We start from the raw sequence: 24,988 nt of genomic DNA, 5'->3' as shown, positions 1-24,988 counted from the left end.
GAATATTTTCTTAGGGTCTCTTTAAATGTAAAAGAGTTCTCATTCCCTGGCATTCCCGTCGTGGCGCAGAGGTTAATGAGTCCGACTAGGAACCATGAGGTTGCGGGTTTGATCCCTGGCCCTGCTCAGTGGGTTAAGGATCCGGCGTTGCCATGAGCTGTGGTGTAGATCCCAGACGCGGCTCAGATCCAGTTGCTGTGGCTCTGGCGTAGGCCTGCAGCTACAGCTCCAATTAGACCCCTCGCCTGGGAACATCCATATTCTGCGGGTGCAGCCATAGAAAAGACAGAAAAAAAAAGAGTATGAACTAAACAGTAAAATAATAAGCCACTCCATGTACTGAAAAGGGAAGTAAATTGAGGAGTCAGAAAGCCCTAGTTCCTTCCACTTGACAAACCTTTAAAGACCAAATAGGTGATTAGACCCTGGAGATTCCAAGATGAACAGTAAACCTTTGCTAGGCTGAGGGGGGTCTGTCTTATGGGAATCTTCCTCTCTCATTTGGCAGGTGGGAGCTCATTTGGCTTTGTTTTGAATGAGTCTGACCTAAAAACCTGCCAATAGATTGAAATCTAATACCTAAGAATCTAATTGCTTCATTTAAAAAATAGCAACTGATTACTTTCAGAGGTTGCTAGGCACCAATATTATAAAAATAAAGGGAAAAAATAAAACATTTAAGCTGCCTTTCCTATACAATCTGTATCACAGGATAACCAAAGAGATGATGAAGGAATATAGAAATAAACACATCAATTAGATCAGTTGATGATTTAAAAACTTCTGATTAACATTTTTGTTTTGCCTAGTTCAAAGGACACTTGAGGGAGGGGTGGGTATCAAGGGGATTAAAGAGAAAGTAAAATACTCTTCAGGCGTTTTGAAGCTTCTAGTTTCAGAAAGTAGGGCAGTTCTCTCCGGGTCTGAGTCCCACAGGCCCCAGGTACACTGCGGGCGACGTGACCCCGCCAACGGCTTTAGGCAGACGCTTCCTTTCTGATTTCTGGGGCCTCAGCCCAGGTCCCCCCATCACCCAGCTACCAACTAAAAGCACGGAAAGCGGATGTGGTGACGGGCCCCGCCCCAGGCGAAGGGGAAACCCTGAGCCGAAGTGCGTGAGCGGGGGGGGGGGGGGGGGGCACTTCCGGCCATGGGAGCGGGGGGGATCGGGGTGGGGGCGGGCCGCACGCGGCGCGCGGCTCCCCCTGCTGGCGGCGTGCTGCCACCTCCGGCACCGCGGCGCTGGACCTTGTTCCCGACGACGCCCTGGTGGTGGGTTTGCTCCCTGTACCGGCAGAGAGGCCCTGCTCCCCCCAAGGATTTTGTTTTTAACTCACAATTTACCTTGACGCTCAGAGCATATTTTTTTTCTTTTCTTTTTCTTTTTTTCTTTTTTTTTTTGCAGAAATGGAAAAGTCAGAGCCAGAGGATAGAAAAGACTCTGAGTGCGAGGTGGAGATGGCGGAAGGCGCCCAGGCCCCAGACTGGGACAGTGATGAGACGGTGATAGACGGGTCGGTGACAGAGAGCGACCAGGAAGAAGAGGAGCTGCCCTGGAGAAGGTGACTACCATTCGCGACGCGCCCTGGAAAAAGTGGTGGCCTGGGCCTGGGCAGTGGCCACAGGTGGCCCTCTGAGATTTGAGTAGAAATTGTTACCAGCCCAACGTCTGCTTGATGGCGGAAGTAGGACCTTAATGGGGGGAGGGGGCAGCCAGGCCTGAGCTAAGAATTTGTAGAAAAGAAGATCGCAAACGTCCACCCTCCCCATCCCCCTACTTAGGACGAAATGAGCTTTATAGTAAATAACTTTATGGCTTTTTCAGAAAGTCTTTTTTAGGTTCCCGTTGTGGCTCAGCAGGTTAAGAACCCCACATAGTGGCCATGGATTAAGGATCTGGCGTTTTGCAGGGTTGCAGGTGTGGTCTTAATAAATAAATAAAAACCCTTTTCTTCACCTGGGGCTTTTTTGCATAGGCCCAAAAGGCTTGGGTCTAAACCCCTCATGCTCATTTGCTTCAAGCAATTTGTAGCTCAGGTTTAGGAGACGGTTAGCATTATTTCTCTCAGGAAAAGAAAATGTGGTAAGGGAACTGGTTACTACCAAACTGGAAATGGATAGTTTTATAAGAATAAAGAAAAGATGTTCATCACATTGAAAGTTGAAAGAAAGAAAAAGAGTTCGGAGTTCCCGTCATGGCTCAGCTATTATCCAACCTGACTAGCATCCATGAGGATGCAGGTTCAATCCCTGGTTTTGCTCAGTGTGTTAAGGATCTGGTGTTGCTGTGAGCTGTGGTGCAGGTTGCAGACGAAGCTCGGATCCCATGTTGCTGTGGCGTCCTAGGCTGGTGGCTACAGCTTCGATTGGACCCCTAGCCTGGGAACCTCCATATGCTGCAGGTGTGGCCCTGAAAAGCCAAAAAGACCAAAACCAAAAAAAAAAAAAAAAAGAGTTCATCAAAACATATATAGTTCTCTTTGCTGGATCCAGGGAAAAGGTAAAAGAGAGAAGTCATTGCCTTTGAGAAACCTACAGGCCAGGAAAGACATAAACGGATAATTTCAATGTAATGTAGGAAGCCAGGAGTTGGAAGTATGCCCAGGCTGGTTTAGAGCCCAGAAGGAACTTACTTCAACTTAAGGTCATCAGAGTTTGCTAGGGTTGACTTCTGAGTAGAAGCTTGAAGGTGGGTTAGAAATTACATGAAGGAGAGGAGGTTTTTGGGCCAAGGGAACTGCAGGAGTAAAGGCGTAGTGGTGGGATCATAGCATTGTGTAAATGTGTGTTGGAATGTACAGTTAAGTTTTACTGAAATATTAAATGGTGAGATGCAGGGAGCTCCCTCCATGACACAGTAGGTTAAGAACCTGACTGCAATGGCTTGAGTCACTGTGGAGGTGTGGGTTTGAGCCACTGGTTTAACCAGTGGGTTAAAGGATCTGGCATTGCCTCAGCTGCAGCACGTAGGTCGCAGCTGTGGCTCGGATTCAGTCCCTGGCCCAGGAACTTTCATATGCCACAGGTGCAGCCATAAAATGAAAAAAAAAAAAAATGATGAGATGGAGTGAGGTGAAAGATGAGCCTGGAGAGGAAGGTAAAGTCATGTAAGGCCATGTGTATGTTCTTTGTGTGTCCTGGTAGGGAGCTTGTGACATGTTTGGTGAAGGAGCAGCGTAAGCATGTTTTCATTCACGCAGGCAAGCCCTAGACTAGGGCTTTGCAAATTTTATGAAAGGTAAGAATTTCTTATAAATCACTTCAGAATCCTGTTGAAAGGTGGATTCCAATTCAGGAGTTCTAAGGTTGGGTCTGAGATTGTGCATTTTTAAAAGGTATCCAGGTTAAAGTTTATACTGTTAGAGTAGGGATCATCTTTTGCAAAGCTCGGCTGTAGAGATTAGCTTTGGGATCAGAGCAGTAACAGATTGGAATGATGAGAGCTCAAGTAGGCGGAAGCAGTGGAAACCGGGGAAAAGGACAAATTTGAGAAATCGTTAGAAGTAAATTTGGCAGGAAATGGTGATTGTTAGATATGGGGCATGGGGCAAAGGCAGCAGTAAGGGAAGAGCTAGGTTTCTGGCTCACATATATATATACAAACAATACTATTTGTTCTTTTAGTGTGCAAGGGAGCACTTTGGCTAGTACATGGAGAACTTGGAACATCCACCACATTCAAGATCCAGAACAGTTCTGTCACTCCAAAAAAAACCTCCCTTGTGCTGCCCTGCCCTTTTGTTGTCACATCCTCTGAACAGTATAATTACATAGAGTCAAAGGCTAATGGAACATAATTACCTGCAAGGTATGTGTTAATTATTTCCCTTAAGATCAACTAGCACCGTCTTCATGAGAATTGCTAAATAGAAAATACCTGTTGTGGCTCAGCAGGTTACGAACCTGACTAGTCTTCCTGAGTTTGTGGGTTTGATCCCTGGCATCACTCAGTGGGGTAAGGATCTAGCATTGCCTTGAGTTGTGGTGTAGGTCACAGACACGGCTTGGATCTGGCGTGGCTGTGGCTGTGGCATAGGCCAGCAGATACGGTTCCGATTCGACCCCTAGCCTGGGAACGTCCATGTGCTGCACATGTGGCCCTAAAAAAAGCAAAAAAAAAAAAAAAGAAAGAAAGAAAGAAAAAAGAAAAGAAAGGAAAAGGAAAACACATGTTACAAAGGATACACTTGCAGAAGGGAAAAATAGAAAACCAAATAGATGAGACAAGGCAATGATCACATTAAATTAGCTGAAGAAAGCAACATTTTTGGTCAGGATATATGTCAAAAGAATGACTACTCTGGTGATTAAAACAGAATGGTGCTGTGTACTATTTTTAAAACTATACTGAAAGGATTTATATGTATTTTTTTGGCTGCACCTGCAGCATGTGGAAATTCCGGGACTAGGGATTGAACCTGCGTCACAGCAGCACCCTGAGCCACTGCAGTGACAACATTGGATCCTTAACCAGTTGAGCCATCAAGGAACTCCCTGAAAGGATATTTTAATAGATTTTTTGGCCACACCCATGGTATATAGAAGTTCCTGGGCCAAGGATTGAACCCATGCCTCAGCGGTGACCTGAGCTGCCACAGAGACAACACTAGATCCTTAACCTACTGTGCCACAGGGGGAACTCTTTTAATTAGATTTTTTTTATAAATCACCATCTTAGCATGACATTATCAAAATTTTGATAACATAAATTTAAAACCCTAATTGTCATGAAAAATTTCTTTTCATTTTTGGCTGCCCTGGGGCATATGGAACTCCCAGGCCATGGATCAGATCTGAGCCATGGTTCGACCTAAGCCACAGCTCCTGCAACACCAGATTCTTAACCTACTGTGCTGGGCCTGGGATCAAATCCATGTCCCAGCACTCTCAAGACACTGCTGATCCTGTTGTGCCACAGTAGGAGCTCCTCATTGTATTTTTAACAGAGTAGTAAAAATTATTTCAGTTTTTCAGTCAGATTTAGCCTGAAAAATTTCCTTTTAACCCAGCCATCAAATCTCCCCCTCCCTCTTCTGTAGTTAATACTTTTTTTTTTTTTGTCTTTTTGTCTTTTTAGGGCCGTACTCATGGCAGGGCATATGGAGATTCCCAGGCTAGGGGTCGAAACAGAGCTATAGCTGCTGGCCTACACCACAGCCATAGCAATGCTAGATCCAAGCTGTGGCTGTGACCTACACCATATCTCACGGCAATGTCGGATCCTTAACCCACTGAGCAAGGCCAGGGATCAAACCCACAACCTCATAGTTCCTAGTAGGATTCGTTTCTGCTATGCAGAGATGGGAACTCCCTTGTACCACATTTTCTTTATCCATTCATTCATCAGTGGACACTTAGATTGCCTCCATGTCCTGGCTGTTGTAAATGATGCTACAAAAGTCTTAATACAAGTAGAATTGCAAGAGATTTCTGTCTTCTTATTTATACTTTGCTTTATTGCTCACATATTTTAGTTTTTTTGAATTAGAAATATATTTGCCTGGTCCCCCTGCAATTTTTAAAGTATAAAAGGGTATTATATAATAAAAAGCCATCATTTTATCCCTACTCCCCCAGCCATCCACTTTTCTTTTCTATAGGCAACCAATATATTTAATTTTATAATTCTAGAAACATGTTTACATGTATATACATTTAAGAATATATGTGAAATTACTTTCATTTAAAAATATTTTTTGATTATAGTTGATTTACAATTCTCTGTCAGTTTCTGCTATATAACAAAGTGACCCAGTTATACATATAAATAGATTCTTTTTCTAATACTATCTTCCAGCGTGTTCTATGACAAGCGACTGAATATAGTTCTCTGTGCTTTACAGCAGGACTTCATTGCTTCTCCATTCTAAATGTAATAGTTTGCATCTACTCACCCCAAACTTCCAATCCATTCCTTTCCCCCCCCACCTTCCTCTTGGAAACCACAGGTCTGTTCTCCATTTCCATGAGTTTGTTTCTTTTCTATAGATAGGTTCATTTGTGCCATATATTAGATTGCAGGTATAAGTGGTATTATATGGTATTTGTCTTTCTCTTTCTGACTAACTTCACTTAGTATGAGAGTCTCTAGTTCCATCCATGTTGCTGTGAATGGTAATGTTTTGTTCTTTTTTATGGCTGAGTAGTAGTCCACTGTGTACATATACCACATCTTCTTAATCCATTTATCTGTCGATGGACATTTAGGTTGTTTCTATGCCTTGGCTGTTGTGAATAGTGCTGCAGTCAACATAGGGATGCATGTATCTTCTTCACTGAAAATTTTGTTTGGATGTATGTCTAGGAGTGGGATTGCTGGTGGTAATTCTATATTTAGTTTTCGGAGGTGCCACTGTACTGTTTTCCATAGTGGTTGTACCAATTTATATTCCCACCAGCCATGAAGAAGGGTACCCTTTTCTTCAAACCCTCTCCAGCATTTGTTATTTGTTGACTTGTTAATGATGGCCATTCTGACTGAGGTGAAATGGTACCTTGTTGTAGTTTTGATTTGCATTTCTCTAATAATTAGTGATGTTGAGCATTTTTTCATGTGCCTGTTGGCCAGTCTTATGTCTTCTTTGGAGAAATGTCTATTTGGGTCTTTTGCCCATTTTTCAATTGGGTTGTTGCTTTTTTTTGCTGTTGAATTGTGTGAGTCGTTTGTATATTTTAGAGATTAAGCCCTTGTCAATTGGAATGTTAGAACCTATTTTCTCCCATTCTGTAGGTTGTCTTTTTGGTTTTGCTTTTTATGGTTTCCTTTGCTGTGCAAACGCTTGTCAGTTTTGTTAGGTCCCATTGGTTTGGTTTTGTTTTTTATTTCTGTTACTTTTGCAGAATGACTTAAGAAGAACATTTGTATGGTTGGTGTCAGAGAATGTTTTGCCTATGTTCTCTTCTAGGAGTTTGATGGTGTCTTATCTTAGGTTTATGTCTTTAAGCCATTTTGAGTTTATTTTTGTGCATGGTATGAGGGTGTGTTCCAGTTTCATTGATTTACATGCGGTTGTCCAGTTTTCCCAGCGCCTGTTTCTGAAGAGACTTTTTCTCATTTTATATTCTTGCCTCCTTTGTCAAAGGAGACCATAGGTGTCTCGGTATATTTCTGGGTTCTTTATTTTTTTTCCCCACAGAGGACAAAACGTTGGAGTGGATTTATTTTATTTTATTTTATATTACTCAATGAGTTTATTACATTTATAGTTGTACGATGATATAACACTTCCATCCCAACCCCCAGCATCCCCCCCCCCTTTGGAAACCATAAGTTTTTCAAAGTCTGTGAGTCAGTATCTGTTCTGTAAAGAAGTTCATTGTGTCCTTTTTTCAGATTCCATATGTAAGTGATAGCATTTGATGTTGGTGTCTCATTGTCTGACTGACATCACTTAGCATGATAATTTCTAGGTCCATCCATGTTGCTAAAAATGCTAATATTTCGTTCTTTTTAATGGCTGAGTAATATTCCATTGTGTATATGTACCACATCTTCTTGATCCACTCCTCTGTCAATGGACATTTAGGTTGTTTCCATGTCTTGGCTATTGCAAATAGTGCTGCAACGAACATCGGAGTCCACGTGTCTTTGTGAGTCATGGTTTTCTCTGGATAGATGCCCAGGAGTAGAATTGCTGGATTAAATGGTAGCTCTATTTTTAGTTTTCTGAGGCATCTTCATACTGTTTTCCACAGTAGTTGCACCAATTTACCATCCCACCAACAGTGTACTAGGGTTCCTTTTTCTCCACACCTTTCCAGCACTGATTGTTTGTAGGCTTTTTGATGATGACTGTTCTGGCTGGTTTAAGGTGGTACCTCGTAGTGGTTTTGATCTGCATTTCTCTAATAATGAGCGATATAGAACATCTTTTCATGTGTTTTTTGGCCATCCATTTGTCTTCTTTGAGAATTGTCTGTTTAGATCTGCCCATTTTTTGATGGTGGTGTTTGTTTTTTTGTTATTAAGCTGCAGAAGGTGTTTATAAATTTTGGAGATTAATCCCTTGTCAGTTGATTCCTTTGCAAAGATATTCTCCCATTCTGTGGGTTGTCTTTTCATTTTGTTGAGGGTTTCTTTGCTGTGCAGAAACTTTTAAATTTAATTAAGTTCCACTTGTTTATTTTTGTTTTTATTGTCATTACTCTAAGAGGTGGATCTGAGAAGATGTTGCTGTCATTTATTTCAGAGAGTGTTTGGCCTATGTGTTCCTCTGAGAGTTTTATAGTACCTGGCCTTTAATCCATTTAGAGTTTATTTTTGCGTATGGTGTTAGGGAGTGTTCTAATTTCATTCTTTTACTTGTGGCCGTCCAGTTTTCCCAGCACCACTTATTGAACAGGCTGTCTTTTCTGCATCATATATTCTTACCTCCTTTGTCATAGATTCCTTGACTGTAAGTGCGTGGGTTTAATTCTGGGCTTTCTGTCCTGTTCACACTGATCTATAGTTCTCTTTGTGCCAGTACCATATTGTTTTGATGATTGTTGCTTTGTAGTATAGTCTGAGGTCAGGGAGCTTGATTCCTCCAACTCCATTTTTCTTTTTCAGGATGTCTTTGGCTATTCTGGGTCTTTTGTGCTTCCAAACAAACTTTAAAATATTTTGTTCGAGTTCTGTGAAAAATGTCCTTGGTAATTTGACAGAGATTACATTGAATCTGTAGATTGCCTTAGGTAGTATAGTCATTTTGATAATATTGACTCTTCCAATCCAAGAGCATGGTATGTCTTTCCATCTATTTGTGTCATCTTTGATTTCTTTCATCAGTGTCTTATAGTTTTCAGAGTACAGGTCTTTTGTCTCTTTAGGTAGCTTTACTCCTAGGTATTCTCTTGGATACAATGGTAAATGGGGTTGCTTCCCTAATTTCTCTTCTTTCTGCTCTTTCATTGTTATTGTATAGAAATGCCATCGATTTCTGTGTATTAATTTTGTATCCGCGACTTTGCCAAATTCATAGATGAGCTCTAACAGTTTTCTGGTAGAGTCCTTAGGATTCTCTAGGTATAGTATCATGTTATCTGCAAATAGTGATAGTTTTACTTCTTCCTTTCCAATTTGGATTCCTTTTATTTCTTTGACTTCTCTGATTGCTGTGGCTAGGACTTCCAAAACTGTGTTGAATCATAGTGGTGAGAGCGGACATCCTTGTCTTGTTCCTGATCTCAGCAGGAATTCTTTCAGCTTTTCACCATTGAGAATGATGTTCACTGTGGGTTTGTCATATGGCCTTTATTATGTTGAGGTAGGTTCCCTCTATGCCCACTTTCTGAAGGGTTTTTATCAGAAATGGGTGTTGGATTTTGTCAAAGGCTTTTTCTGCGTCTATTGAGAGGACGATATGATTTTTATTCTTCAGTTTGTTAATGTGGTGTATCACACTGATGGATTTGCAGATATTGAAGAATGCTTGCATCCCTGGGATAAATCCCACTTGATCATGATATACAATCCTTTTAATGTATTGTTGGATGTGGTTTTCTAGTATTTTGTTGAGGATTTTTGCATTGATGTTCATCAGTGAAATTGGCCTATAGTTTTCTTTGTTTGTGGTATCTTTGTCTGGTTCTGTTATCAGGGTGATGGTGGCTTCATAGAATGAGTTTGGGAGTGTCCCTTCCTCTGCGATTTTTTTGGAATAGTTTCAGAAGGATAGGTGTTAGCTCTTCTCAAGATGTTTGATAGAATTCGCCTGTGAAGCCGTCTGGTCCTGGACTTTTGTTTGTTGGAAGTTTTTAAATCACAAGTTTCAATTTCAGTTCTTGTGATGGGTCCATTCATCTTTTCTATTTCATCTTCATTTAGTCTTGATTGTATGTTTCTAAGAATTTGTCCGTTTCTTCTGGGTTTTCCATTTTGTTGGCATATAGTTGTGTGTAGTCATCTCTTATGATCCTTTGTATTTGTAATGTTCATTGTTACTTCTCCTTTTTCATTTCTAATTTTATTGATTTGAGTCTTCTCTCTTTTTTTCTTGATAAGTCTGGCTAAGGGTTTATCAGTTTTGTTGAACTTCTCAAAGAACTGGGTTCTCTATTTTGTTCCATTGGTCTGTTCATCTGTTTTTGTACCAGTACCACACTATCTTGATTACTGTAGATTGTAATATTATCTGAAGTCTTGGGAGAGTAATATACCTCCTTCTTGGTTTTTGTTCCTCAGGATTACTTTGGCAGTTCTGGGTCTTTCATGATTCCATATAAATTTTTGGATTTTTAATACTAGTTCTGTGAAAAATGTCATGGGTAATTTGATAGGGATTGCATTATATCTGTAGATTACTTTGGGTATTATAGGCATTTTAATGATATTAATTCTTCCAGTCCAGAAGCACCGAATAGCTTTCCATTTCTTTACATCTTCTTTAATTACCTTGATTAATGTTTTATAGTTAAGCATATAAGTTTTTCACCTCCTTGGTCAGGTTTATTCCCAGGTGTTTCATTTTTTGAGGTGCCATTTTAAAAGGTATTGTATTTTTATATTCCTTTTGTAATATTTCATTGTTAGTGTACAGAAATGAAACCAATTTCTGAATGTTACCTTGTACCCTGCTACTTCCTGAATTCATTGATCAGTTTGAGTAGTTTTGTGTGGCGTCCTTAGGGTTTTCTATATATAGTATCATGTCATCTGCATAGAGTGACGATTTTACCTTTTCTCTTCCAGTTTGGATACCTTTTATTTCTTTGGTTTGTCTGATTGCTGTGGCAAGGACTTCCAGTACTGTGTTGAATAAACATGCTGAGAGTGGACATCCTTGTCTTGTTCCAGATTTTATTGGGAAGGCTTTCAGTTTCTCTTTGTTGAGCATTATATTGGCTGTAGGTTTGTGATAAATGGCTTCTATTATGTTAAGGTATGTTCTCTCTATACCCACTTTGGTAAGAGTTTTCATCATGAATGGATGTTGGATTTTGACAGATTCTGCATCTGCTGAGATTATCATGTGGTTTTTTACCTTTCTTTTGTTAATATGGTATATGACATTGATTGATTTACATATGTTGAACCATCTTTGTGAAATTGGGATGAATCCCACTTGGTCGTGGTTTATGATCTTTTTTATGTGTTGTTGGATTTAGTCGGCTAAAATTTTGTTGAGAATTTTTGCATCTATATTTGTCAAATATATTGCTGAAATAATTATCTTTTTTTTTTTCTTTTTGAGGCCAAACCCACATCATATGGAAGTTCCCAGGCTAGGGGTCTTTTGGAGCTATAGCTGCCGGCCCATGCCACAGCCACAGCAACACCAGATCCGACCTGTGTCTGTGAACCTACACCACTGCTCATAGCAACATAGGATCCTTAACCCACTAAGTGAGGCCAGGGATTGAACCCACATCCTCAGGGATACCAATCAGTTTCCTTTCTGCTGAGCCACAGTGGGAACTCCCTTAATTTTTCTTTTTGGTAGTATCTTTGTGTGGCTTATGACATTAGGGTGATGGTGGCTTCATAAAATGTCTTTGGGAGTGTCCCTTCGAGTTTTTGGAAAAGTTTAAGTAGATGGGTATCAGTTCTTCTTTGTGTGTTTGGTAGAATTCACCTGTGAAGCCATCTGGTTCTGGACTTTTGTTTGTAGGGAGTGTTTTTTATTACTAATTCAGTTTCATTTCTAGTGATTGGTCTGTTCAGTAGATCTGTTTCTTCTTGATTCAGTTTTGGCAGGCTGTAAGTCTCTAGAAAGCTATTCATTTCTTCTAGGTTGTCAAATTTATTGGCATAATTGTTCGTGGTATTCTCTTATTGTTTCTTGTATTTCTCTATATCCGATAATATCTCTCCTTTTTAATTTCTTATTTTGTTTAAGTTCTTTCTTCTTGGTGATTCTGGCCATAGGTTTGTCAATTTGTTTACCCTTTCAAAGAACCAGCTCTTGGTTTTACTGATTTTTTTTTTTATTTTGTTTTTTGAATCTCTAGTGTATTGATTTCCTCTCTGATCTTTATGATTTCCTTCCTTCTGCTGACGCTAGGTTTTGTTTGTTCTTCTTTTTTCTAATTCTTTTAGGTGGTAGTTTAAGTTGTTGATTTGACATTTTTTTCTTCTTTTTTGAGGAAGTCCTGTATCTCCATGAACTCCCCTGTAAGAACTGCTTTTGCAGCATCTCCTAGATTTTGAATGGTTGTGTTTTCATTATCATTTATCTCGAGGTATTTTTTTAACTTCTTTTTTGATTTCCTCACTGAGTCATTGGGTTTTATTTTTTTGATTTGTTTTTGTTTGTTTTTTAGGGCTGCACCCACAGCATATGGAGGTTCCCAGGCTAGGGGGTCACATTGGAGCTATGGCTGCCAGCCTACACCACAGCTGCAGCATCGAGGGATCTAAGCCATGTCTGTGACCTACACCACAGCTCATGGCAATGCCAGATCCTTAACCCACTGAGTGAGGCCAGGGATTGAACCCACAACCTCATGGTTCCTAGCTGGATTCGTTTCCACTGTGCCAAAATGGGAACTCCCCATTGGTTTTTTTAGTAGTATATTGTTTAGGCTCCATATAGTCAGTTTTTCCTCATTTCTTTTCCCATGGTTGATTTCTAGTTTGATGCAATTGTGGTCAGAGAAGATGCTTGAAATAATTTCCATACTCTTACATTTGTTGTGGTTAGTTTTGTACCCCAGTAGTGGTCAGTCCTAGAGAATGTTCCATATGCACTTGAAAAGAATGTATATTCTGGGGTTTTTTTTGGATGTAATGTCCTGAAAATATCAATTAAGTCTAACTGTTCTATTGTGTCATTTGAGGTCTCTGATATGTTACTATTATTGTATTCCCATCAATTTCTCCTTTGATGTCAATTAGTATTTGTTGTATGTATCTGGGTGCTCCTATGTTAGGGGCATGTATATTGGTGAGTGTCAAATCCTCTTCTTGAAATGATCCTTTTATCATTAAATAGTGTCCTCCTTTGTCTTTCTGTATGGCCTTTGTTTTAAAATCTATTTTGTCTGATATGACTGTTGCAACTCCCACTTTCCTGTCATTTCCGTTAGCATGAAATATCTTTTTTCATTCCTTCAATTTCAGTTTATATGTGTCCTTTGCCATAAGGTGAATCTCTCTAGGCAGCATATTGTAGGCTCTTATTTTTTTATCCAGTCTGCCATTCTGTGTCTTTTGATTGGAGCATTCAGTTCATTGACATTTAAAGGTAATTTTTTTTTTTCTTTTTAGGGCCACACCCATGGTATACGGAAGTTCCTAGGCTAAGGGTCTAGTCAGCACTGCAGCTTCCAGCCTACACCACAGCCACAGTAACTCTGGATCCATGTCTGTGACCTGCACCACAGCTAATAGCAATGCCAGATCCTTAACCCACTGAGCAAGGCCAGGGATCAAACCCGCATCCTTGTGGATACGAGTTAGGTTCATAAGCAGTTGAGCCACAATGGGAACTCCTAAGGTAATTATTGATAAATATGTGCTTATTGCTATTTTAACCTTGTTTTCCAATTGATTCTGTGTTTCTCCTTTGTTTCTTTCTTTTTTTGGTTGGATGATACCCGCCCTCCTTTTTTTTATTTTTAGGACCACATCTGCAGCGTATGGAATTTCCCAGGCTAGCGTTTGAATCAGAGCTGCAGTTGCTGGCCTTCACTATAACCACAGCAATGTGGAATCTGAGCCACATGTGCAGCCTACACTGCAGGTTGCAGCAATGCTGAATCCTTAACCCACTGAGTGAGGCCAGGATTGAATCCACATCCCCATGTGTACTAGTTGAGTTCTTAGCCACTGAGCTTCAATGGGAACTCCTGATATTCTTTGATTTTATGCTTGTGTCTTTTTAGTTTTTGTGAATATATTGTTTTTGATTTGTGGTTATCCTGTTTTTCAGGTATATTAACCCCTTTTTATATTTGCTTGCTTTGTTAGCTTGATGGTCATATAGGCTCAAACACATTCTAAAAAAAAAGCCTAGATTTTCTTACTTTTTTTTCTCCATATGTTGTTGTTTTTTTTTTTTAATTTTTTTTTTTTTAGCTATTTCTTGGGCTGCTTCCGCGGCACATGAAGGTTCCCAGGCTAGGGGTCGAATCGGAGCTGCAGCCACCAGCCTATGCCAGAGCCACAGCAACGTGGGACCCGAGCCGCATCTGCAACCTACACCACAGCTCACGGCAACGACGGATCGTTAACCCACTGAGCAAGGGCAGGGACCGAACCCACAACCTCATGGTTCCTAGTCGGATTCGTTAACCACTGCGCCACGACGGGAACTCCTGTTGTGATTTTGATGTACTTTTTTACATCTTCATGTTTATCCTTTTGTTGTTCCTTGTGTTTTGTCACTTTTACAAATAGGTTTTTTTTTTTTTCCTTTTAGATGTATATACTGGCTTATTACTTTCCAATTGTCATTTCATCTTCTTTTTTATTTAGAGGAGCCTTTTCAGTATTTGTTTTAGAATGGGTTTTGTATTACTGTACTCTTTCAGTGTTTGTCAGAGAAATTCTTTATTTCTCCTTCTATCTTACATGATAATCTTGCTGGGTAGAGTATTCTGGGCTGCAGTTTTTTCCATGCTTGGCAATTTTTTAGAACTTGGAATATATCTTGCCGTTCTCTTCTGGCCTGTAGTGTTTCTTTAGAGAAATCAGCTGATAGCCTTATGGGAGTTCCCTTATAATTAATTCTTTGTTTTTCTCTTGCTTCCTTTAGAATCTTCTCCTTAGCTTTAACTTTTGCCATTTTTTATTATAATATGTTTTGGTGTTGGTCACTTTGGGTTCAACTTGTTTGGGGCCCTCTTTGCTTCCTGTATCTGTATCTGTCCCCTTTAGATTTGGAAAGCTTTGAGCCCTAATTTCTTCAAATATATTTTCAACCCCCTTTTCTTTTTCTTCTCCTTCCAGAATTCCTATTTTGCATAAATTGGCCCACTTAATACTATCCCATAAATCTCTTATATTGCTTTCATGTTTTTTTCATTTGGTTTTCTGTCTGCTGTCCTGATTGGTGATTTCCATTATTCTATCTTCCAAGCCACTTACTCGTTCCTCTGCATTATTCATTCTGTTCTTCCATGCCTTTGATTCAGCTTGCATCTCTCCAAATGAATTTTCTAGTTTTTCTTGGTTCATCCATATATTTTCCAGTTCCTTTCTAAAGTAATCTGCCTTGCTGTTCATATCCATTCTTAATTCCTTCAGTATTTTCAGTATTGCCTTTTTGAACTCATTGTCTATTAGACTGCAGAGGTCTGTTTCATTGTTTGCTACTTCAAGTGACTTCTCCTGTTCTTTTAACTGGGAATGGTTCCTGAGCTTCTTCATTTTGCTTATATTTTTCTTATTTTGTCAGTTTAGGGAAAGCAACTATCTACTGTAGTCTCAGGGGGCTGTTTATATACAGGATTGGATTGCTCCTGGGTAGCTTGTGAGGTCTTATTATTTTTTTTTTTGGCATGAGGGCTGCTTTGGGTTTGGATGCTTGCTGTCTCTTTCTTCAGTGTGTGCAGGCACTTATCGCCTTGATAGGGGGTGTGCCGGGGTACAGCCTGCACATGCTTCCAGCGAGATGGAGGCAGTGGGCAGGGCCTATTGGCAGTGCCTGGTTGCTGGGCCCTTGACAGTGGCAAGGATCTGTACGGAGGTGGTGGGCAGGCTGCTCCTGTTTGCAGAGCCCCAGGAAGTGGCATTGACCCTCAGGGAGGTGTAGACAGTGCCCAGAGCCTTTGGCCGCGGCAATAGCAGGGCCTCTGCATTCCCAGAGGAGTGAGGACAGCGGGTGGTGCTCAGTTGCAGTGCCCTCCTCTGAGGCATCCCCTGAGGTAACTGGGGCTGCAGGTGGTGTCTGTTCATTGACCCCTAGTTGTGGTGAGCTGCGCTCACCTCTGGAGTCGGAGGTGGCTGTGGAGGTTTGTCTCCAGTGCCAGTAGCCCATGCAAGAATTGCCATGCTCGTGAGCCTGTACATGTGTGTGCAGACAAAGACATTCCTATGGTGGTCCTACCCTCCTCCTCTCGCCCTCCCCAACAATGATGCCGTGCTTCTCTTGTCCCAGGTCTCCCCCATCCCTCCCTGACTGTGGTGCTCCCCAGCCCTTGGTACACTGCTCCCTAGCCCGTTGGGTTGTCTCCACCCGGCAAACCCTAGTCTTCTCCCTGGAACTGACTTCTGGAGCTTGAGTCCCAGTGCCCAGCCTCCACACGACTGTCTCAGACTGTGGTGTCCTGGGCGGTGGTACTGATGGTCTGTGTGGCTCCCTCTCTGCTTTGCCCTCCTCGGTCTGGTGCTGCACTTTTCTCCGAGGCTTTGAGGTTCCCCTTCCTTCCCAGGACCTGATCCCCCTGTCACTTAGGTGACCTCCTGGGGGTTCCGATTCCTTTACTCTTTCACAGCTCCCTCTCAGGAGTGCTGGTCCTGGGTCCTGATTACTTTTTTTCTCTTCTCTCTCTCTCTTTTTTTCCTTTTGCCTTACCCAGTTATGTGGAGGGTTGCCTGCCCTTTTTGGAGCTTTAAGGTCTTCTACCAGTGTTCAGTAGATGTTGTGTGCCAGTCATTCTACATACAGATTTTGTTTTTGTGGGAGAAGGTGAGCACCACATCTTACTCCTCCACCGTCTTGATCCCTGAGTCTGCAGTTATTTTCTAAAAATAGAAGCACTATGTCAAAAAGAGTATGGGTGTTTGTAGTCTTAATAATTGAGTCATTTGAGTTTTGTATCATAACCAGAATGGCTCTCTTTTCTCTATAATTATAAAAGAATCCATCATGATTTCTGTTAGTGCTTTTTGTTTTTAACATTTAAAATTTTGATTCATTTGGAATTTTTTTCTGGAGTACTGTATGAAGTATGGATTCAACTCAGTTATTTTATGACATCTCCTTCGTTGTCCCAGCATAATATTTTGACAGATTCTCTTTTCCTCACTGATTTGAGATGTCACCTTTTAAATATACTAAATTCCCATACGCATGTGAGTATATTGGCGGGGGGGTTGGATTTTATTCTGTTAATTGGTTTATTTCACGTGTCAGTTTCAAAATTAAAAATATTTTGTATTAAAAATGTTAAAAAAGAAATTTTGTGGTGACTTAGTGGGTTAAGGATCCATTGCTGTCACTGCTGTGGCTTGGTTGCTGCTGTAGTGTGGGTTAGAGCCCTGGCCCTGGAACTTCCACGTGCCACAGGCATGGCCAGAAATAAAATTTAAAATATTTGCTGTTATATAGGTCATTACTCCTTTATTTTTCTTATTTAAAGATCTTTTCCTGGCTATTCCTGTTTATTTTACCACAGGAATTTTAGAATCAGTTGTCTAATTCAACAGAAAGTTTTGTTGGTACTTTTTTTTTTTTTTTTCATTTTTTAGAGCCTCAGGTGTGGCATATGGAAGTTCCCAGACTAGGGGTTGAATCAGAGCCATAGCTTCTGGCCTGTGCCACAGCCACAGCAATGCAGGATCTGAGCCACATCTGGGACCTATACCATAGCTCAGTGCAACTCCAGATTTCTGACCCAGTGGGCAAGGTCAGGGATCAAACTCGCATCGTCATGGATACTAGTCAGATTTGTTTCTGCTGTGCCACAATGGGAATTCCCACTTTTATTGGTGTAATGTTAAATTTATAAATTTATTTATGGAAAATTAACATCTTTGTGTTACTTTTTTTAAGGTAGGAATTACAGCAAAATTCACTTCATTTAGTGTGTATTTCTGTGAGTTTTGACAAATATATATACTTATGTAATAACGATTTTCACAATAAAGATATAGAACATCCTCATCACTCACCATAGAGCCTCCATGTCACTTTTCTGTTAATTTGAGATTAAAATAAAAGAAATCTCAAAAAAATTTTAAGTAAAATAACCCTGATGTTTAGGGAGATTAAGATAAATAGTTTTATTTCTTGGAAAAATGCACTGCAGTAATGATATTATACATATTTGAGTAATCAATTTTCAGTCCTTAGTAATGGCCAGTAGTAATTGAGCCCCCCAAAAAGATGCTTTTTCCCCTCACACCAGAAACCTGCATTTACTCTCACGGAGGATGTATTAGAAAGATTAAGGACTGGAGTCCTTTTCATTGTTTTGTTTTGTTTTTAAAATATTTAAACAAAATATTTCTTTCTTTCTTTTCTTTTCTTTCTTTTCTTTTTTCTTTTTTTGTCTTTTTGCCTTTTCTTGAGCTGCTCCCGCGGCACATGGAGGTTCCCAGGCTAGGGACTGAATTCAGGCTGTAGCTGTGCCCTATACCACAGCTGCGGCAATGCCAGATCCTTAACCCACTGCGCCACAGTGGGAATTCCAGTTACGTTTTTTTAAATGGTAACTTTTATTTTCTTCTTAGTAACGTGTTCTTTCTTCATAATGTATGTAGAATTATGTATGTGATGTGTATTTGTGATTAAGAATGGGAAACATGAGATAGTTCTATAAATTTGCTTACTAAAAGATTTTTTTAATTTCCATTACCTTTTAGCTTTTAAAATTGTGTAAGAATCCACACAATGGTATACTATGAATCGAAAAAAAAACTAAGAATATTTCTATCCTGATGAGTAATCAATCTACTGGATATATTATCTGAAAAAGAAAGAAAAGCATATATAGAATGCTACTGCTTATTTAAGAAGTGACAGGCCACACACACACACACATACTGTTTTTATTTTCAAAAAAATATTGGAAGGATAATTCATACAGTTTCTAAAAATGGGGAGAGAGCAAACAGGTGGATGAAGGGACAGGGGTAGATGCTAGATAGACTTGTTTAAATTTTGTTTTGTGCATTTGTCTTTGGAATGATATAAATGGTTTACATAATTAAAACACAAAATTAAATCAACATGAAAAAATAATCCTGGAGTTCTGCTGTGGAACAACAGGATCAGCTGTGTCTCTGTTAACACTGGGCCACAAGTTTGATCTCTGGCCCAACACAGTGGGTTAAGGATCCCCCTTGTGGCAGCCGTGTTGTAGGTCACAACTGCGACTTGGATCTGATTCTTGGCCTAGGAACTCCATGCACTGTGGGATGGCCAAAAAAGAAAAAAAAAAGAAAAGAAAAATTCCTAAAAAGTAAAAGCGAGATGAAACAAGTGAACCTAATTATTTATGGTAGCATGCTTAAACAAAAAGTAATCATTTTAAGTACTTTTAAAACATGTCATACATGTAAGATACACTCTAAGGACATAAAAAAGCTATAAAATAACTTTTCTCAGTAATCACATGGTTAATGACAGTATTTGGTATCATGAACTCCAAATATGATATCCCACTCAAAGGAACCACGACTCCATGAGAAATGGTGGGTTCCAGACAGAAGCTGTATAAGATGAGCCTGGAATCTTTTGTCCGTGGAAGTTAGGGAAGACTAGTGGTGGGTTAGTTTGCTCAGGCTGCTGCACAAATGCCACACACTGGGGTGGCTTAACCAACAGAAATTAATTTTCTCACAGTTCTGAAGGCTGAACATTGAAGATCAAGGTGCTGGCAGAGTTGTTTTCTCCTGAGGGCTCTCTCCTTGGCTTGCAGGTGGCTGTCTTCTTGCTGGGTCCTCATATGGTGCTTCCTCTGTGTGCATATGCATCCCTGCTGTCTGTCTCCTTATATGGACACTAGTCATACTGGGTTAGGACTGTACTCTTTTAGCCTCGTTTAACCTTAATTACTTCCTTGGAGGCCCTGTTTCCAAATATAGTCACATTGGGGCTTAGGGCTGTAACATGGATTTGAGGGGACACAGTTAAGTTATAACAAGTGAATGCATGTCAAACAACCCATAAGCCACTTTGAAGAGGTTCTCACTAGTTAAAAATATGAGTATTGATAAGAATAAAGACAGCATTAGATTTAAATTTATGAGTTTATAGTGGTCTAAAAGCTTAATTCAATATTCTGAAAACAGGTAAAGAAAGAAGCAGGCATTTTTCTTGTCTTTCTTATGTAAATTGTACTTAAATAACCTCTGAGAAATGTGGTTTAACTGAGAGTAATTATATAGTTGATGAGTGAAAATTTTTCTTTTAATATGTATTTTCATTAATAAATGAAGTTGATAAATTAGAATATCACCATTTTTTTAAATAAAAAGAATTTTGTTTTGGCTGCACCCATAGCATATGGAAGTTCCTGGGCCAGAGATCAAATCTGAGCCGCACCTGTGACCTACCACAGCTGTGGCAGTGCTGGATCCTTAACCCACTGTACCAGGCGAGGGATTGAACCCTTGCCTCAGCAGCAGCCCGAGCCGCTGGAGAGACAATGCCAGATCACAGTGGGAACTCCAGAATATCACCTTTTTATATACTCATCATCAATAATGAGTAGACCTTGGCAGTGGTCATTAATGGCTACTAACATCACAAAAGGAGTGAGAATCATACTGTTGAGCAAGTGGCATCTGTTGCCTCTTGTCAGGAGTAGAAATCCAAACACTTGAGCCCAGTGCATCTTGATATCAATTACAGTCACTGAGAAAAATGCAATACGGTCAAGCTCAGGCTGGAGCAACACTGTCCTCACACAGAGAAGAGACAGCAAGAGCAGCTTCAGTAGTGGGCATCAGTCCCCCACGGCCAGCGGTCACTGTCTGCAGTTGATGCAGGGCCATTGTGCACAGAATGAAGGACTGCATCCTCTCCTCTCAGAGGACAGAACAGTGGAGTTGGCCAGGTGCCGTATGACACACATGCTTAAACAGAATAAAGGGATACACAGTCTAAACGGAAATGTATTCTCATACAAGGTGATAAGTCCAGCATAGGCTGGGAGGGCTCTATCTTGTAGAAAGAAAGTGTTCCAGACTCAGGGCCTAGAGGGGGTTAAAAGACTATGCACAAGACTGATTTTCTCAGCACATACTTTGTTATCTCCTGTAGGATGTATCCCCAAATTGAATTTGAATCAAATCAGACCTCTGGACCTAATAACCAGTTTATGGGAAATATATAGGACAGAGAAACATGTTAAATGACACACAATCAGTAAATCCAAAACGTGGAAAACTGTAGGAAAAACAACCCTTTTTCTTCAACAAATGAGTTGTAAGGGGTAGGGAATTTAGATTTTAAAAGAGACTGAAGATACACAACCAAATGCAATGTGTGCGTCTTGTAATATGGACAAAACAGCTATAAAAAGAGACGGGGAAATCTGATTACAATTTGTTTGTTAGTTTCCATTGCTATATAACAGCTTACTCCAAAACTTACTAGCATCTTAAAACAGTAAACATATTTTGTAGTTTCTGTGGTTCGAGAGTCCAGGAGCAGTTTAACTGGATCATCAGGCTCAGAGACCCACAAGGTTGCATTTATCTCAAGCCTTCATGAGAAGTTATCGATTTCCTACATAGTGGTTGGAAGATTCAATTCCTTCTCTGGCTGTTGAACTTAGTCCTTGCTTCCTTTCTGTTGACTGGAGGCCTCCCTTAGTTTCTTGCTACTTGGGTTCCCCAAAGAGCATTTCCCAACTTGGCAAGCTGGCTTCCATGAAAGGGAGAGCAAGATAGAAGCCAATATCTTTCAGTAACTTAATCTCAGAAGTAACATCCCAACCTATTTGCTGTATTTTGTTCCTTAGAAGAGTCACTGGATCCAAGGGTAAATAGCGTACACAAGAACATAAATACCAGGAGCCATTTGAGAGACTGCTTACTACAGACTGTAAATTTAATAATATTAAGGGATTATTATTGGCCTTTTTAGGTATGAAATCATGGCTGTTTTTTAAAAGGTGTGATTATGACAGTTACATTTGAAAGGAGTTCTTATCTTTTGGAGTTGTATGCTGAAATGTTTTCAGATAGGGTGTCCAGGATTTGCTTTAAAATAATTTAGGGGGAGACTAGCAGGAGATAGAAAGGTTGGTAGAGGGATTCTAGAGGAAGCAAGATTGGCTGGGTACTGATAATTGTTGAACCTAGATGATGAGTAATTATTGTCTCTCTTATTTGTTGATGTTTGTAATTTTCCATAAAAAAGTAAAAAGCAAAATAACTGAAATAAATAATCAAAAGTCCTTTAGTTCCAATTCATATATTTATGCCTTAGTACACTGTTATATTCCTGGATTCTGGAAAGGATTTTTATTTGTTTTAAAATTTTATGGCTGTGCCCATAAGCACTTGAAAGTTCTCAGGCCAGGAATTGAATCTGAGCCCCAGCTGCTGCAATACCAGACCCTTTAACCCACTGTGCAGGGCCAGGAATCAAACTTGCATCCTGGCACTGCAGAGAAACTGCCAATCCTGTCGTGCCATAGTGGGGACTCCTCTCATTGTGGTTTTGATTTACATTTCTCTAATGTTTAGTAGTGTTGATAATGGATAATGTATATACTCTTTGGAGAAATATTTGGTCTTTTGCTCATTTTTTAATTCCGTAAAGATTTTTTTAAACAGAAGAATAAACACTTAGGTCTACCTAGTAGCATAATCACTATGGTACATCATTGCTGGGTTTGTTTGTTTGTTTTTGTTTGTCTTTGCATTTTTAGGGCCCCACCTGCAGCATATGGAGGTTCCTAGGCTAGTGGTCGAATCAGAGCTGCAGCTGCCATCCTGCGCTGCAACCACAGCAACTGGGGACCTGAGCCGAGGCTGCAACCTACACCACAGCTCATCACAGCGCCGGATCCTTAACCTACTGAGTGAGGTCAGGGATTGAACCCGAATGCTCATGGATCCTATTTGGGTTCGTTAACCACTGAGCCATGAAAGGAACTCGATTATTGCTATTTTTATCCCTCTCTAGATTTGAAGCTTCTTGAGAACAAGGACTGTGTGTTCTCCCTTTACTGTGGTGCTGCCTAGAACATAATAAGAAGTGAATCCAAAAGTTAAAGCATTAAACATTAAAGTTCTGTCATTGTATTTTCTTAAAATATACATTCAGATTTAACCCTGGGATTTTAATCTTAAATTTTCTGCAGTATAGAAAAATGTGAAGAAAAAAAAAAAAAAAAACCTGCCAACACTGGCCCTTCAAATCATTTCCTCATTTCGCCTCTGTTCAAAAACTATATTGATATTTGTCTCTTACTCCCAAATACTCCAAAAAACCCCAGAATATTTGTAAAAATGAACATGTAAAAATAAAGACATGAATAAGTCTTTATTTTTCATCTTGGATAAGTTTTAAATTAAAGGCTACATTTCTAAAAAAATACTTTGCTATAGAAATATTAATAGTGCTGTAACTAGGAACTTTAGCAAATTCAGGTATAATTAGAAAATGACAGTTAAATTGTTAGTCTTTGTTTAGGAAATGTCATAACATCTATACCTTCTTTTTTTTGGATTTGAAAGGCTACTCTTTGGTCAAGATGCATCTCTTGGATCTGAGTTCAGTCTCCATCCTGGTCTAAATGGAATATACAAAGGTGAGAAGTAATTTTTTTCACTAAGTAGTCCCTTTAACTTTCCAAGTATTTTTATCCCATTAACTTCTCCTTTTATATTTAGTCTTGTTATTTAACTTTACGTAGAGCTAGTTTCTTACAGATATCTATAATGGATGGTAAGGTCTGTTACTCTAAGGATAGCAGTGGGTATTATAACTCCTGGAAGATGTTTATGATTCCTAGAGGGGGCTCCAGAGATGTGGAAGTGGTACCCAAATAGCACTTCCCCCTGTGCCCCAGATCTCCAGCTTAACTCTAGAGCTTGTTGTATTTGCAGAAGCAAATAATGCTTTTTAATAACCAGTCTGATTCTTTCAGGCTAAAATTAAGGTACAGATTTCCTTGGTATAGGTATTTTTAAAAAGAGCCTTTCACCTACAAATTCTCTGTCCCTCCTGAGTCCACTTCTAGATCAATTTAAACACTTTGAGAAAAATGTGTCGTTGATTGTCACAGTTCAGAAAGATCAATTCTGTGGTAATTGTTTGAATAGTAGGTTTATTTCCTTTTATGACTTCTTCCTGTGAGCCATTTTTTAACTTGGAGATTGTCTGGAACTAGGTATAAAATAGAAGGAAAGTCTCCTAAACATCATGAAAATCTTCTCATATATTTACATTGGTCCCTTGGTATCCAAGGGGGATTGGTCTTAGGAGCCCCCGCATATACCTAAATCATCAGATTCTCAAGTCCCAAGGTGGCCCTCCCTTTCCTCACATTACACATCCACAAATTCTACCAACTGTGGGTCGTAAGTGTGGTGCACCATCAGCTGCATGGTTGGTGGAATCTGGATGTGAGACTCATGGATTTGGAGGGTGAATGTATGTATATTGAAAAAATCCTCCTTCAAGGGGACTTGCATAGTTCAAACAGCTGTTGTTCAGGGGTCAGCTGTAGTTCAGAAAGTCTTTACATCATCTCGCCTGATATACCCCAATTGCAAGTTACAGTTTCATCTTGGAGTAGTTTTTTCTACATGTAATTGGAAGAGATAGTGTGAATATTGATCTCCTGAATGTGTTTTTTTTTTTTTTTCTCTCTCTCTCTCTCTCCACTTTTTAGTGCTGTACCTATAACATATGGAAGATGGAAGTTCACAGGCTAGGGGTCAGATTGGAACCTCGGCTGCTGGCCTACACCACAGCCACAGGAATGTGAGATCTGAGCCGTGTCTGTGACCTACGCCTTAGCTTACAGTGATGCCACATCCTTAACCGACTGAGTGAGGCCAAGGATTGAACCCGCATCCTAATGTATACTAGTTGGGTTCGTTACCACTGAGACACAACAGGAAGTCCCCAGGTTGTGTTCTTATAATGTATAAAATGCCACTAGGAGGAAGTTAGAGATCTGTTTCAATATTCCAACCAAACTTTTCCTCTCTTCCCCTCCCCTGCCTCTCCTCTTCTTCCTTCCCCTCCCTCTTCCCTTTCCCCTCCTCTCCCCTCTTCCAAATGGATAGACCTTAATTATTTTTGCTAATTATTAAGAGTCATAAAATTGTGTAATATAGAAAGTGAAAGATCCCATCTCCCACTCTTGCATATAATTCCATTCCCAACAGTTGCCAGTGTTTAGTATTTGTGTATCTTTCTAGACTCCTGTA

The 24,988-nt window shown here is 40.0% G+C and overlaps 1 protein-coding gene across 1 annotated transcript in view; it reads left to right on the top strand.

Moving 5' to 3' along the window:
* Positions 1-1,227: 1,227 nt before the first annotated feature.
* Positions 1,228-24,988, top strand: part of ANKRD31 (ankyrin repeat domain 31) — a 160,267-nt gene continuing 136,506 nt past the window's right edge. The window contains exons 1-3 of the mRNA XM_047778111.1: positions 1,228-1,272; positions 1,406-1,562; positions 23,285-23,358. Coding sequence (XP_047634067.1) covers positions 1,408-1,562; positions 23,285-23,358 — 229 coding nt within the window. The 5' untranslated portion in view covers positions 1,228-1,272; positions 1,406-1,407. The remainder of the gene's footprint in view (positions 1,273-1,405; positions 1,563-23,284; positions 23,359-24,988) is intronic.

The sequence above is a fragment of the Phacochoerus africanus genome, chromosome 4 (genome assembly GCF_016906955.1).
Source record: "Phacochoerus africanus isolate WHEZ1 chromosome 4, ROS_Pafr_v1, whole genome shotgun sequence".
Classification (NCBI taxonomy): Eukaryota; Metazoa; Chordata; class Mammalia; order Artiodactyla; family Suidae; genus Phacochoerus; species Phacochoerus africanus.
This window is presented reverse-complemented; position numbering and strand designations above follow the sequence as displayed.